Source organism: Nannobrachium achirus (assembly GCF_963921795.1).
Source record: "Nannobrachium achirus genome assembly, chromosome: 11".
NCBI classification, from domain to species: Eukaryota; Metazoa; Chordata; class Actinopteri; order Myctophiformes; family Myctophidae; genus Nannobrachium; species Nannobrachium achirus.
Genome location: NC_137820.1, coordinates 3067637 through 3082221, shown reverse-complemented (window position 1 = coordinate 3082221; position 14585 = coordinate 3067637). Strand labels below are relative to the sequence as shown.

At 39.0% G+C, this 14585-nt stretch overlaps 1 protein-coding gene across 2 annotated transcripts in view; it reads right to left on the bottom strand.

Moving 5' to 3' along the window:
• LOC308294550 (ATP-dependent clpX-like chaperone, mitochondrial) overlaps positions 1-14585 on the bottom strand; it is a 46481-nt gene that overhangs the window by 17448 nt on the left and 14448 nt on the right. For both annotated transcript variants that reach the window (XM_080737281.1, XM_080737282.1), the window contains exons 6-9: positions 13590-13749; positions 11993-12034; positions 6481-6660; positions 2512-2676 (exon numbers count right to left, since the gene is read on the bottom strand). In XM_080737281.1, coding sequence (XP_080593407.1) covers positions 2512-2676; positions 6481-6660; positions 11993-12034; positions 13590-13749 — 547 coding nt within the window. The remainder of the gene's footprint in view (positions 1-2511; positions 2677-6480; positions 6661-11992; positions 12035-13589; positions 13750-14585) is intronic.

The following is a 14585-nucleotide window of genomic DNA, read 5'->3' as shown; positions in this document are numbered from 1 at the left end:
AATTGTTTTACTCCAGCTTGTCTCAATGCATTTCCTCGTTTCCCCCTACGAGAATAAAGAAGGATAGAGCATAAGGGGCGTGCACAGAATGTGAGAGGGTATTGCACATGTGCAGTGTAAGTGGAGCTGTCATGGTGGAGTGTTCCAGCAGAGGCACTAGATAAAAAAGATCATGATCCGTTCTCAGTAGAGCGAGGTGTGTGTTTGTTTGTTTTGTTCTCTCTCCACTCATCACCTAAACAGCTGCAGGTTTTCTTTTTTTTTCTGCATAGTGCTGTGTTTTTCTTTTTTTTTTTAAAGGACCCAATTAAAACAAGCCCAAGGTTCTTTGGAGGTGTTTATCCTTTTAGTTGACCTTGTACCAGCTGTTATGAAACTACCTTTTCCTATGCAAACTTCTAATAAAGTTTTAAATCAATCAATTGTGGGAAATAATTGGTCTTCAGAGGGATGCTTTTATATAATCCTGTAGACTACTTTGAAGTAGTCTATATTAGAGGTCTGCGCGGGACTGATTTTTTGATCCCGCTCCCGCCCGCTCCCGCATCATTTCTGACCACTCCCGCCCGCCGCCGCAATGATTTTATTTTTGACCGCCCGCAGACAATTCCTCGCCGCCGCTCCCACCCGCGACAAACAAATTATGTGAATTTTGACCCGCGGACTCCCGCGGCGCACATTACCGCAGAACGTCCAACAGCCTCCCTCCCAAGAAGGCACATTGAAATGAGATCCAAAACCATTACCAAACAAAAAAGTGTGCCGTGTGCGCCGTGCGAGGAGCATATTTGTGACGGACTGACAGTTGGTGAGAACAAATGAGAGAAAGAGAGAGAGAGAGAGGGAGAGGGCGACCGAGGGAGCCACGGCACGGAGTGAGAGAGCAAGAGGCGAGAGAGAGAGAGAGAACTTGGCGGAGAGAAAGAGAGACGCAGACAGTCCACGTACTGTATCAATGTGGGTGCGTTGTCCTCACTCAGCAGGGAGAATTGCCTTCTCTATTCACATCTTGACTTGCTAAAGAAGGCACGTTGACGTTTGTATAATCCATTGAGATCCAAAACCAACAGGACTAGTGAAGGCTACGTGCGCGAGAGAGGAGCATTTGTGAGGTTGTTAACAGAGGTAAAGTGTTTATATTGCGATTGGACATAGGCGATGGGACTATATTATAATAAATAGTTGTTATTTAGGCTAAATAGTGAGCGACAATGCCGCCGCAAATATCTGCCCACCGGTTAGCCGTTAACAGACGAGAGAGGGAGGGGGGGTTAGAGTGAGAGAAAGAGAAATTCCACGTGCTGTAGGTCCATGCGTTCTCCTCAGGCACTCAGCAGGGGAAGTTACATTGATTCTCTACATATTCACATCTTGCTAAAAGTATAGATAAAAGCTTATTGCGGGAGAGTGCGGGAGAGTGCGGGATTTTGCGGCGCCGCCAAGTTTATTTTGACCGCCCTTCCCCTCCCGCAGGGATTAAATTACCGCCCGCGCCGCAATACATGGTGACGGGTCCTGCAGGTCCCGCGGGAGTGCGCTCCCGCTGCAGGGCTCTAGTCTATATGTCTTAGAACTTGTACTGTGTGCCGTACTTGTAGTCAGACTAATGTATGGTGCAAAAAAATTCAACAGACCAAACAATTTAATTTATTTATAAGCACTTACACAAAATATCAGTAAAACAGCAGTAGATGAGAATCCGATGGATTTCTATAACTTATGAGCTAATATTCATTCAGGATATGTAACACATAGTTGTGCCTATTAGGGCACCAAATAAGCCTACTTGTTTTGTGGCAAAGAACATTTAATTTGAGCAAAGAGCAAGTCCCCAGCAGGCACTTAAAGTAGGACAAAACAAACACTACCATTTAATGTTTACACGCCGCCATCTACTGAGCCAAAGTGTAGATGACGGCCAGATTGTACTGCATGTGCAATACCCCAGTTTATGACACTCCCCTCAGCTCGTACAGATTCCTTTCTTCTTCTTCCTAGGTTTCCCCAAATGAGCGCTACTGCGCAACAGCGGTTGTGCAGTAGCGCTTCCCCCCTCCTCGTTATAACTCTTGTAGAGAGAAAACGTCTTCAAAATAAAAGTCATCTACAAGAGTCATAATGTATGGCTAGTGTTGGGTGGTGTGTAAGCCATTTACCATGAGAGGGAGTGGGTTGTTGGCTGATTTACCACTGTTTCAGGGTTGTGGCACGAGGCGAAGCCCAGCCCTATGTTGAGTGGAGTTATGTGGTATCGTGTTGGGTGGCGTTATGTGTGTTATGTTGGGTGGTGTTGTTGGGTGGTGTAGCTCACCTTGCTGGGCCTTGTCCACAGAGTAGTTGGAGTTATGTTGGGTGGAGTTATGTTGGGTGGTGTTATGTTGGGTGGAGTTATGTTGGGTGGTGTTATGTTGGGTGGTGTTATGTTGGGTGGTGTTGTGTTGGGTGGTGTTGGGTGGTGTTGTTTTGGGTGGTGTTGTGTTGGGTGGTGTTGTGTTGGGTGGTGTAGCTCACCTTGCTGAGCCTTGTCCACAGAGTAGTTGGCGTCTTGCAGCAGCTTGGCGATGACAGACTCGATGTCCTCTCCTACGTAGCCCGCCTGGGTCAGGGTGGTGCAGTCACAGATGGCGAAGGGGACGTCCAGACACTTGGCCAGCGTCTGGGCCAGCAGCGTCTTACCTGGAGAAACACACAGTGTCACGTCACCACTAGTCTCGCGTAGCCAGACAACTATTCCACAATCTCTGAATGCTATATAGAGTCTGGAACGGCAGCTCCCGAACGGCGAGTATCGGAAGTAGCCAGTGCTGCACTGAACTGTAGTCCCACTGGAAACATAACAGAAACACACTAACACATTCTAATGAACTGTAGTCCCACTGGAAACATAACAGAAACACAATAGCTCAGACAGAGTCATTCGAGCGGCCTATTCTTGTTATGGGTGTATAGTTTAAGAAAACATTTGAAAACATCATGGAGGTAACACCAATAACACCAGAGAAAGACTAAATAAATCCCCCAGAAATATTGAAAGGAGACATAACGCTTCCAGTAGGACATGTTATTGCTACTGCACCAAGGGAGCGGTTGCGTCACATCCGCTTTATCTCGCACTCATCGTTTCTATTTCCGTTTGCCAGACTGTATGCCGGGAGCATTTGCCCAAATCGCAGAGGCAACAGTCTGGCCTCGTGAGACTACGTCACCACCAACACAGACCACATCAAACTAACCTCTGACATACAGTATGATATCTATGGACACAGACCACATCAAACTAACCTCTGACATACAGTATGATATCTATGGACACAGACCACATCAAACTAACCTCTGACATACAGTATGATATCTATGGACACAGACCACATCAAACTAACCTCTGACATACAGTATGATATCTATGGACACAGACCACATCAAACTAACCTCTGACATACAGTATGATATCTATGGACACAGACCACATCAAACTAACCTCTGACATACAGTATGATATCTATGGACACAGACCACATCAAACTAACCTCTGACATACAGTATGATATCTATGGACACAGACCACATCAAACTAACCTCTGACATACAGTATGATATCTATGGACACAGACCACATCAAACTAACCTCTGACATACAGTATGATATCTATGGACACAGACCACATCAAACTAACCTCTGACATACAGTATGATGTCTATGGACACAGACCACATCAAACTAACCTCTGACATACAGTATGATATCTATGGACACAGACCACATCAAACTAACCTCTGACATACAGTATGATATCTATGGACACAGACCACATCAAACTAACCTCTGACATACAGTATGATATCTATGGACACAGACCACATCAAACTAACCTCTGACATACAGTATGATATCTATGGACACAGACCACATCAAACTAACCTCTGACATACAGTATGATATCTATGGACACAGACCACATCAAACTAACCTCTGACATACAGTATGATATCTATGGACACAGACCACATCAAACTAACCTCTGACATACAGTATGATATCTATGGACACAGACCACATCAAACTAACCTCTGACATACAGTATGATATCTATGGACACAGACCACATCAAACTAACCTCTGACATACAGTATGATATCTATGGACACAGACCACATCAAACTAACCTCTGACATACAGTATGATGTCTATGGACACAGACCACATCAAACTAACCTCTGACATACAGTATGATATCTATGGACACAGACCACATCAAACTAACCTCTGACATACAGTATGATATCTATGGACACAGACCACATCAAACTAACCTCTGACATACAGTATGATATCTATGGACACAGACCACATCAAACTAACCTCTGACATACAGTATGATATCTATGGACACAGACCACATCAAACTAACCTCTGACATACAGTATGATATCTATGGACACAGACCACATCAAACTAACCTCTGACATACAGTATGATATCTATGGACACAGACCACATCAAACTAACCTCTGACATACAGTATGATATCTATGGACACAGACCACATCAAACTAACCTCTGACATACAGTATGATATCTATGGACACAGACCACATCAAACTAACCTCTGACATACAGTATGATATCTATGGACACAGACAGCAGATGCAGGAGGGAAACTACTGCTGACAGGAGAAATGGAACTCAGGAAGACTGGACTCTGGCTGAATGCCAAGTAACTCAAGTAATTAAAAGTAATAAGATAGCACATTGCCGTGCTATGAGCTTGTAGGTCTGTTTTTTTATCATGAATATTTGTGTAAATCTTTGAAAAAATATTTTTTAATGGGATTTTAATGATATTTTTTTTTTACAATTAAACCTACCTGACCCAGTAGGTCCTAACAGGAACATAATAATGAAAACCCATTCAGAACGGGTACACATTATTGTGTATCATTATTTTATGCTTTAACTATTGCAAAATCAGTCAGCAATCTGGCCAGCTATCGTCAAAGAAAAGGTCCTTTTTGGAGCTCAGTTAGTCTGTTCTTGAGAGACTACTATGTCAGTGGTTCTCAAACCTTTTCATGTGAAAGACCCCTGTAAAAAAATATTCATCTCTCAAAATATTATAGTTCCAGGGACCACCCAGAAGCAAAATCTGAGTTACAAACGTTCACTTTGAAAATACATATATTCAAAGACTTTTTCCAAAAAATAGCAGATCTACAAGCTCACAGCGCGGCACTCGGTGCCGCGCTGTGAGCTTGTATATCTGCTATTTTTCACTGGTTAAAGCATTCAATAATTCTAGGCCTAAATGGGTTTAAACCTACCTGACCCGGTAGGTCCTAACAGGAACATAATAATTAAACCTACCTGACCCGGTAGGTCCTAACAGATCTATAATAATTAAACCTACCTGACCCGGTAGGTCCTAACAGATCTATAATAATTAAACCTACCTGACCCGGTAGGTCCTAACAGATCTATAATAATTAAACCCACCAGACCCGGTAGGTCCTAACAGATCTATAATAATTAAACCTACCTGACCCGGTAGGTCCTAACAGATCTATAATAATTAAACCCACCAGACCCGGTAGGTCCTAACAGATCTATAATAATTAAACCTACCTGACCCGGTAGGTCCTAACAGATCTATAATAATTAAACCCACCAGACCCGGTAGGTCCTAACAGATCTATAATAATTAAACCCACCAGACCCGGTAGGTCCTAACAGATCTATAACAATTAAACCTACCTGACCCGGTAGGTCCTAACAGATCTATAATAATTAAACCCACCAGACCCGGTAGGTCCTAACAGATCTATAATAATTAAACCTACCTGACCCGGTAGGTCCTAACAGATCTATAATAATTAAACCCACCAGACCCGGTAGGTCCTAACAGATCTATAATAATTAAACCTACCTGACCCGGTAGGTCCTAACAGATCTATAATAATTAAACCCACCAGACCCGGTAGGTCCTAACAGATCTATAATAATTAAACCCACCAGACCCGGTAGGTCCTAACAGATCTATAATAATTAAACCTACCTGACCCGGTAGGTCCTAACAGATCTATAATAATTAAACCTACCTGACCCGGTAGGTCCTAACAGATCTATAATAATTAAACCTACCTGACCCGGTAGGTCCTAACAGATCTATAATAATTAAACCCACCAGACCCGGTAGGTCCTAACAGATCTATAATAATTAAACCCACCAGACCCGGTAGGTCCTAACAGATCTATAATAATTAAACCTACCTGACCCGGTAGGTCCTAACAGATCTATAATAATTAAACCTACCTGACCCGGTAGGTCCTAACAGATCTATAATAATTAAACCTACCTGACCCGGTAGGTCCTAACAGATCTATAATAATTAAACCTACCTGACCCGGTAGGTCCTAACAGATCTATAATAATTAAACCTACCTGACCCGGTAGGTCCTAACAGATCTATAATAATTAAACCCACCAGACCCGGTAGGTCCTAACAGGACGATGTTGCTCTTCTCCAGCTTGATGTCAGCGTGGGCGGAGTCCAGGACCTCCCCGCCCCTGGGCTCCTGAGCCGGCTGCTGATTGGCCTGCTGCTGCATGGACGACGCCCCCAGGGCGTTGCCATGGGGACTGATGCCTGCGATCTGCAACAACTCTGCCATGAGAGGAAAATAATGGAACAATTAGTCTTCAGCTAATATAATATTACATATATTTTGATAGCCTATTACACTAATAACTGTCATAATAATTTGACTGACATAGCAGCAGCTTCTATTATTATAAGAGTTATGTGATCTACTGTTATCTGCCAAGAGAAGTAAAGAGATGAGTATGTTTAGAACCTATGGTGATCACTGATCACCCCTAGATTCTAGATCAGGATTTCAAAATGTGGGTTTCAAAATCCCAAATGTGATCATACTGTAGATTGATACATCTACCATTTACTCCCAAATGTGATCATACTGTAGATTGATACATCTACCATTTACTCATCATACTGTTGATACATCTACCATTTACTCATCATACTGTAGATTGATACATCTACCATTTACTCATCATACTGTTGATACATCTACCATTTACTCATCATACTGTAGATTGATACATCTACCATTTACTCATCATACTGTTGATACATCTACCATTTACTCATCATACTGTAGATTGATACATCTACCATTTACTCATCATACTGTAGATTGATACATCTACCATTTACTCATCATACTGTTGATACATCTACCATTTACTCATCATACTGTAGATTGATACATCTACCATTTACTCATCATACTGTAGATTGATACATCTACCATTTACTCATCATACTGTTGATACATCTACCATTTACTCATCATACTGTTGATACATCTACCATTTACTCATCATACTGTTGATACATCTACCATTTACTCATCATACTGTTGATACATCTACCATTTACTCATCATACTGTTGATACATCTACCATTTACTCATCATACTGTTGATACATCTACCATTTACTCATCATACTGTTGATACATCTACCATTTACTCATCATACTGTTGATACATCTACCATTTACTCATCATACTGTTGATACATCTACCATTTACTCATCATACTGTTGATACATCTACCATTTACTCATCATACTGTTGATACATCTACCATTTACTCATCATACTGTTGATACATCTACCATTTACTCCCAAGTTGTGTTTGACAAAACATTTTTTTCTCTTTTTCTCCCAACGGAACATAACTCTATACCTGGCTAGAGTTAAAACTGTATATATGGTGTCATAATCAATAACATAACTCTATACCTGGCTAGAGTTAAAACTGTATATATGGTGTCATAATCAATAACATAACTCTATACCTGGCTAGAGTTAAAACTGTATATATGGTGTCATAATCAATAACATAACTCTATACCTGGCTAGAGTTAAAACTGTATATATGGTGTCATAATCAATAACATAACTCTATACCTGGCTAGAGTTAAAACTGTATATATGGTGTCATAATCAATAACATAACTCTATACCTGGCTAGAGTTAAAACTGTATATATGGTGTCATAATCAATAACATAACTCTATACCTGGCTAGAGTTAAAACTGTATATATGGTGTCATAATCAATAACATAACTCTATACCTGGCTAGAGTTAAAACTGTATATATGGTGTCATAATCAATAACATAACTCTATACCTGGCTAGAGTTAAAACTGTATATATGGTGTCATAATCAATAACATAACTCTATACCTGGCTAGTGTTAAAACTGTATATATGGTGTCATAATCAATAACATAACTCTATACCTGGCTAGAGTTAAAACTGTATATATGGTGTCATAATCAATAACATAACTCTATACCTGGCTAGAGTTAAAACTGTATATATGGTGTCATAATCAATAACATAACTCTATACCTGGCTAGAGTTAAAACTGTATATATGGTGTCATAATCAATAACATAACTCTATACCTGGCTAGAGTTAAAACTGTATATATGGTGTCATAATCAATAACATAACTCTATACCTGGCTAGAGTTAAAACTGTATATATGGTGTCATAATCAATAACATAACTCTATACCTGGCTAGAGTTAAAACTGTATATATGGTGTCATAATCAATAACATAACTCTATACCTGGCTAGAGTTAAAACTGTATATATGGTGTCATAATCAATAACATAACTCTATACCTGGCTAGAGTTAAAACTGTATATATGGTGTCATAATCAATAACATAACTCTATACCTGGCTAGAGTTAAAACTGTATATATGGTGTCATAATCAATAACATAACTCTATACCTGGCTAGAGTTAAAACTGTATATATGGTGTCATAATCAATAACATAACTCTATACCTGGCTAGAGTTAAAACTGTATATATGGTGTCATAATCAATAACATAACTCTATACCTGGCTAGAGTTAAAACTGTATATATGGTGTCATAATCAATAACATAACTCTATACCTGGCTAGAGTTAAAACTGTATATATGGTGTCATAATCAATAACATAACTCTATACCTGGCTAGAGTTAAAACTGTATATATGGTGTCATAATCAATAACATAACTCTATACCTGGCTAGAGTTAAAACTGTATATATGGTGTCATAATCAATAACATAACTCTATACCTGGCTAGAGTTAAAACTGTATATATGGTGTCATAATCAATAACATAACTCTATACCTGGCTAGAGTTAAAACTGTATATATGGTGTCATAATCAATAACATAACTCTATACCTGGCTAGAGTTAAAACTGTATATATGGTGTCATAATCAATAACATAACTCTATACCTGGCTAGAGTTAAAACTGTATATATGGTGTCATAATCAATAACATAACTCTATACCTGGCTAGAGTTAAAACTGTATATATGGTGTCATAATCAATAACATAACTCTATACCTGGCTAGAGTTAAAACTGTATATATGGTGTCATAATCAATAACATAACTCTATACCTGGCTAGAGTTAAAACTGTATATATGGTGTCATAATCAATAACATAACTCTATACCTGGCTAGAGTTAAAACTGTATATATGGTGTCATAATCAATAACATAACTCTATACCTGGCTAGAGTTAAAACTGTATATATGGTGTCATAATCAATAACATAACTCTATACCTGGCTAGAGTTAAAACTGTATATATGGTGTCATAATCAATAACATAACTCTATACCTGGCTAGAGTTAAAACTGTATATATGGTGTCATAATCAATAACATAACTCTATACCTGGCTAGAGTTAAAACTGTATATATGGTGTCATAATCAATAACATAACTCTATACCTGGCTAGAGTTAAAACTGTATATATGGTGTCATAATCAATAACATAACTCTATACCTGGCTAGAGTTAAAACTGTATATATGGTGTCATAATCAATAACATAACTCTATACCTGGCTAGAGTTAAAACTGTATATATGGTGTCATAATCAATAACATAACTCTATACCTGGCTAGAGTTAAAACTGTATATATGGTGTCATAATCAATAACATAACTCTATACCTGGCTAGAGTTAAAACTGTATATATGGTGTCATAATCAATAACATAACTCTATACCTGGCTAGAGTTAAAACGGTATATATGGTGTCATAATCAATAACATAACTCTATACCTGGCTAGAGTTAAAACTGTATATATGGTGTCATAATCAATAACATAACTCTATACCTGGCTAGAGTTAAAACTGTATATATGGTGTCATAATCAATAACATAACTCTATACCTGGCTAGAGTTAAAACTGTATATATGGTGTCATAATCAATAACATAACTCTATACCTGGCTAGAGTTAAAACTGTATATATGGTGTCATAATCAATAACATAACTCTATACCTGGCTAGAGTTAAAACTGTATATATGGTGTCATAATCAATAACATAACTCTATACCTGGCTAGAGTTAAAACTGTATATATGGTGTCATAATCAATAACATAACTCTATACCTGGCTAGAGTTAAAACTGTATATATGGTGTCATAATCAATAACATAACTCTATACCTGGCTAGAGTTAAAACTGTATATATGGTGTCATAATCAATAACATAACTCTATACCTGGCTAGAGTTAAAACTGTATATATGGTGTCATAATCAATAACATAACTCTATACCTGGCTAGAGTTAAAACTGTATATATGGTGTCATAATCAATAACATAACTCTATACCTGGCTAGAGTTAAAACTGTATATATGGTGTCATAATCAATAACATAACTCTATACCTGGCTAGAGTTAAAACTGTATATATGGTGTCATAATCAATAACATAACTCTATACCTGGCTAGAGTTAAAACTGTATATATGGTGTCATAATCAATAACATAACTCTATACCTGGCTAGAGTTAAAACTGTATATATGGTGTCATAATCAATAACATAACTCTATACCTGGCTAGAGTTAAAACTGTATATATGGTGTCATAATCAATAACATAACTCTATACCTGGCTAGAGTTAAAACTGTATATATGGTGTCATAATCAATAACATAACTCTATACCTGGCTAGAGTTAAAACTGTATATATGGTGTCATAATCAATAACATAACCCTATACCTGGCTAGAGTTAAAACTGTATATATGGTGTCATAATCAATAACATAACTCTATACCTGGCTAGAGTTAAAACTGTATATATGGTGTCATAATCAATAACATAACTCTATACCTGGCTAGAGTTAAAACTGTATATATGGTGTCATAATCAATAACATAACTCTATACCTGGCTAGAGTTAAAACTGTATATATGGTGTCATAATCAATAACATAACTCTATACCTGGCTAGAGTTAAAACTGTATATATGGTGTCATAATCAATAACATAACTCTATACCTGGCTAGAGTTAAAACTGTATATATGGTGTCATAATCAATAACATAACTCTATACCTGGCTAGAGTTAAAACTGTATATATGGTGTCATAATCAATAACATAACTCTATACCTGGCTAGAGTTAAAACTGTATATATGGTGTCATAATCAATAACATAACTCTATACCTGGCTAGAGTTAAAACTGTATATATGGTGTCATAATCAATAACATAACTCTATACCTGGCTAGAGTTAAAACTGTATATATGGTGTCATAATCAATAACATAACTCTATACCTGGCTAGAGTTAAAACTGTATATATGGTGTCATAATCAATAACATAACTCTATACCTGGCTAGAGTTAAAACTGTATATATGGTGTCATAATCAATAACATAACTCTATACCTGGCTAGAGTTAAAACGGTATATATGGTGTCATAATCAAATGTAATGTCAAAAAGACACACTGACTGATCGAAAAAACAAACAAAAAAACTAAAAAAACATGGCACTTCATGTCAAAAAGGTCACTGACCAATGATCATCATCATTCCTTTCAAACATTCAAAGCAGAACAATCACAACCAGGACTTACTGGTGAATCTGTATTCATCTTCCCGTCTTCTCATCTCTAGTTCTGTAAAGAGAAAATCACTGCTTAACATCTCTAAAGAAGATCATCAACATTTAAAACGTTTTAACGAAAAGCAAGTCTATTTAACAACAACAACTCTTAACACCTCACTAGAGCAGTGGTTCTCAACATGTAGAAAATAGGGTTGCTCCAATACCCTTTTTTTTAGGCCAAGTAGGCCTACAAGACATACTTCAATTTGAGTACCAATAAGCTAGAAGAACTAAGTAGACTGGCTGCTATTTGCTAATGTTTACTTTAGTCACAGGACCAGAGCATCATGCTGTGCAGTGCCATAGACACAATTGGCATAAAACCGGTATTTATGTCAGTGACCTGCCGGTCACCGGTTTGATATCATACCGGACGATTTTTGATATTTGCCGATTCCGATTTCCATCCCTAGTTTCACTTTCATATCTCTTCGCCAAAATATCGCCGATCTACACGTGACGCGTTGTGAGCTTGTAGATCGCCCCGGATAATGGATGTAGGAGATATTTGGATTATCACGATAATATCCTAAATGGCAATGTCTTTGGTCACAATAATCGTGACATGAAATGTCCATATGGTTCCATCCCTGGCCTAAACAACATGCTGTGTAAATAATATGTACAGTACATTTTTGTCTCATGGCCAAGGAGTGGCCAAGACTCTGTTTTGCCCCATGCCACGCAAATCACGGATCTGTCCGATAATTTATATTCCATCCCGACTGGCTAAGATTGGCTTCCTAAGTTTTAGCAGGGGTGGTCTGTTTTGAACATAACAGTAAATGGGTCAAATCATGAACACATTGGGAGCATTCAGGGGTTCAGAGTCTTGCTCATAGACGCGTTGCTAGCCCGGCCTGGAACTGAACCTGCAACCCTAACCAGGACCTCTCTGGATCCCCAGGCGGTCTCTCTAACCCAGGGGTCTTCAAAGTGGGTGACGGGGCACCCTGGGGTGCCGTGACGGCAGTCCAGGGGTGCCGTGAGATCATTTGATAATATTTGGACAATTGAAAAAATATTTTGTATAAGTTTAAATTTGAAGTACAAAGTTATTTTCAGTCAGTTCTAACCAAAACGGCAATTATCTCAACGTTTTCATCAACAACATAATCACTAAAATATCGTCACTGTCGGGCAGAAACCTCGTATCTCCAAGTTTCAAATGTGTACGTCTTTTGGTAAAGCAAAGCCCTGCTTCATCATACAAGACTGTCGCACAAAACTAGTGAAAACAGCCGATCTACAAGCACACAACGCCTCGCATCGCGAGGCGTAGTACATTTTATAGATGATAAATACAAAACAAACGGTTTTGGACATACAAGTTTTCCACCCGACAACGACGAAATATAACTCATGTAATTGGCCCACTGGCTTGTCACTTGTCATGATCTGAAATGGCAAATCTTTGAGTAGCAGCAGCACTATAGAGAGAAATCTCTCTCTATAGCGCGCAATGAGGGCCTCTACAACTCTTTTTCCCGGGCTGAATCAGGGGTCCAGCACGTCCCTGGTGTCAGAGGTTTGTAAGTAAAGATAGAAGCTAAACGTCTACAGACCCCGGGGCGTCAGAGCAGCAGGTTTGTCCACCTCCACCACGGTCCTGGTCCCAGCAGGCATGTTGTTGTTGATCCTCTTGTAGTGGTTGTAGACGGCCACGGCCAGGACCTTCTTAGCGTAGGACTGGCCAACCACGTACTTGTCCAGGTACGCATAGATCTGGACATCAAAGGTATACTCAGTGATTGTATTTCATTCAAATAATAAAAATATTTTTCAGAGGTGGCCAGCCAGTCCTCGACCAATCAGGGTAGAGTATGGCCGTAGTTATGTTATGATGTTTAGTCGCTCTGAATTAAGAACGTCTGCTAAATGCCTAGATTGTAAACTACTGAACTCATAAAATGCCACAGTCTCGTAGTAAATCAGTATCATACATATCCTGAAGCTGGAGACGTAGGCCTACCGATATTCAGTGATTAGGTCTAATGATACAAACGAGAACATTATTATGGTGTAAAAAATCTAGAAAAAACTAAACATTTCCACATTGTAAGGCCAGTAAGGGACAAGATGACCCCCGGCCACTTTCATTATCACTGAATACACCTTTAACACATAGAACTCAGATCAAGTCATTCATTATTCAGTTGTTACAGCTGTTGTTTTCATTTCAAGAATCCCCAAATAGAGCTCTGAAGTCTGACGTCATTGCCACTAGATGGCAGTATCACCCAGGGGTTCACATTGTTATAGGGGAATGTTATCATTCAGCATCATTTATGATATTCATTCATGTTTGGTGTTTCTGCGGAAAATAGTTAATTCTTCTCTCCTTTTTTATCCCACGATTTTGCAACCCCTTTTCACCCAGTGCCAATTGCCTATGTAATCCTGGGCTCTGCTCTCCCTCTGCCGCGCCGATCTACCGCCGAGTAGTCCAAGTTGTTTCTTTTCACCTGACAGGGGGGAATTTCCCCAGGATGGACGTAGCGCGTGGAAGGAACACGTTATTCCAACCAGTTCCTTTCCCCTCCATCAAGCGCCCCGGCTGG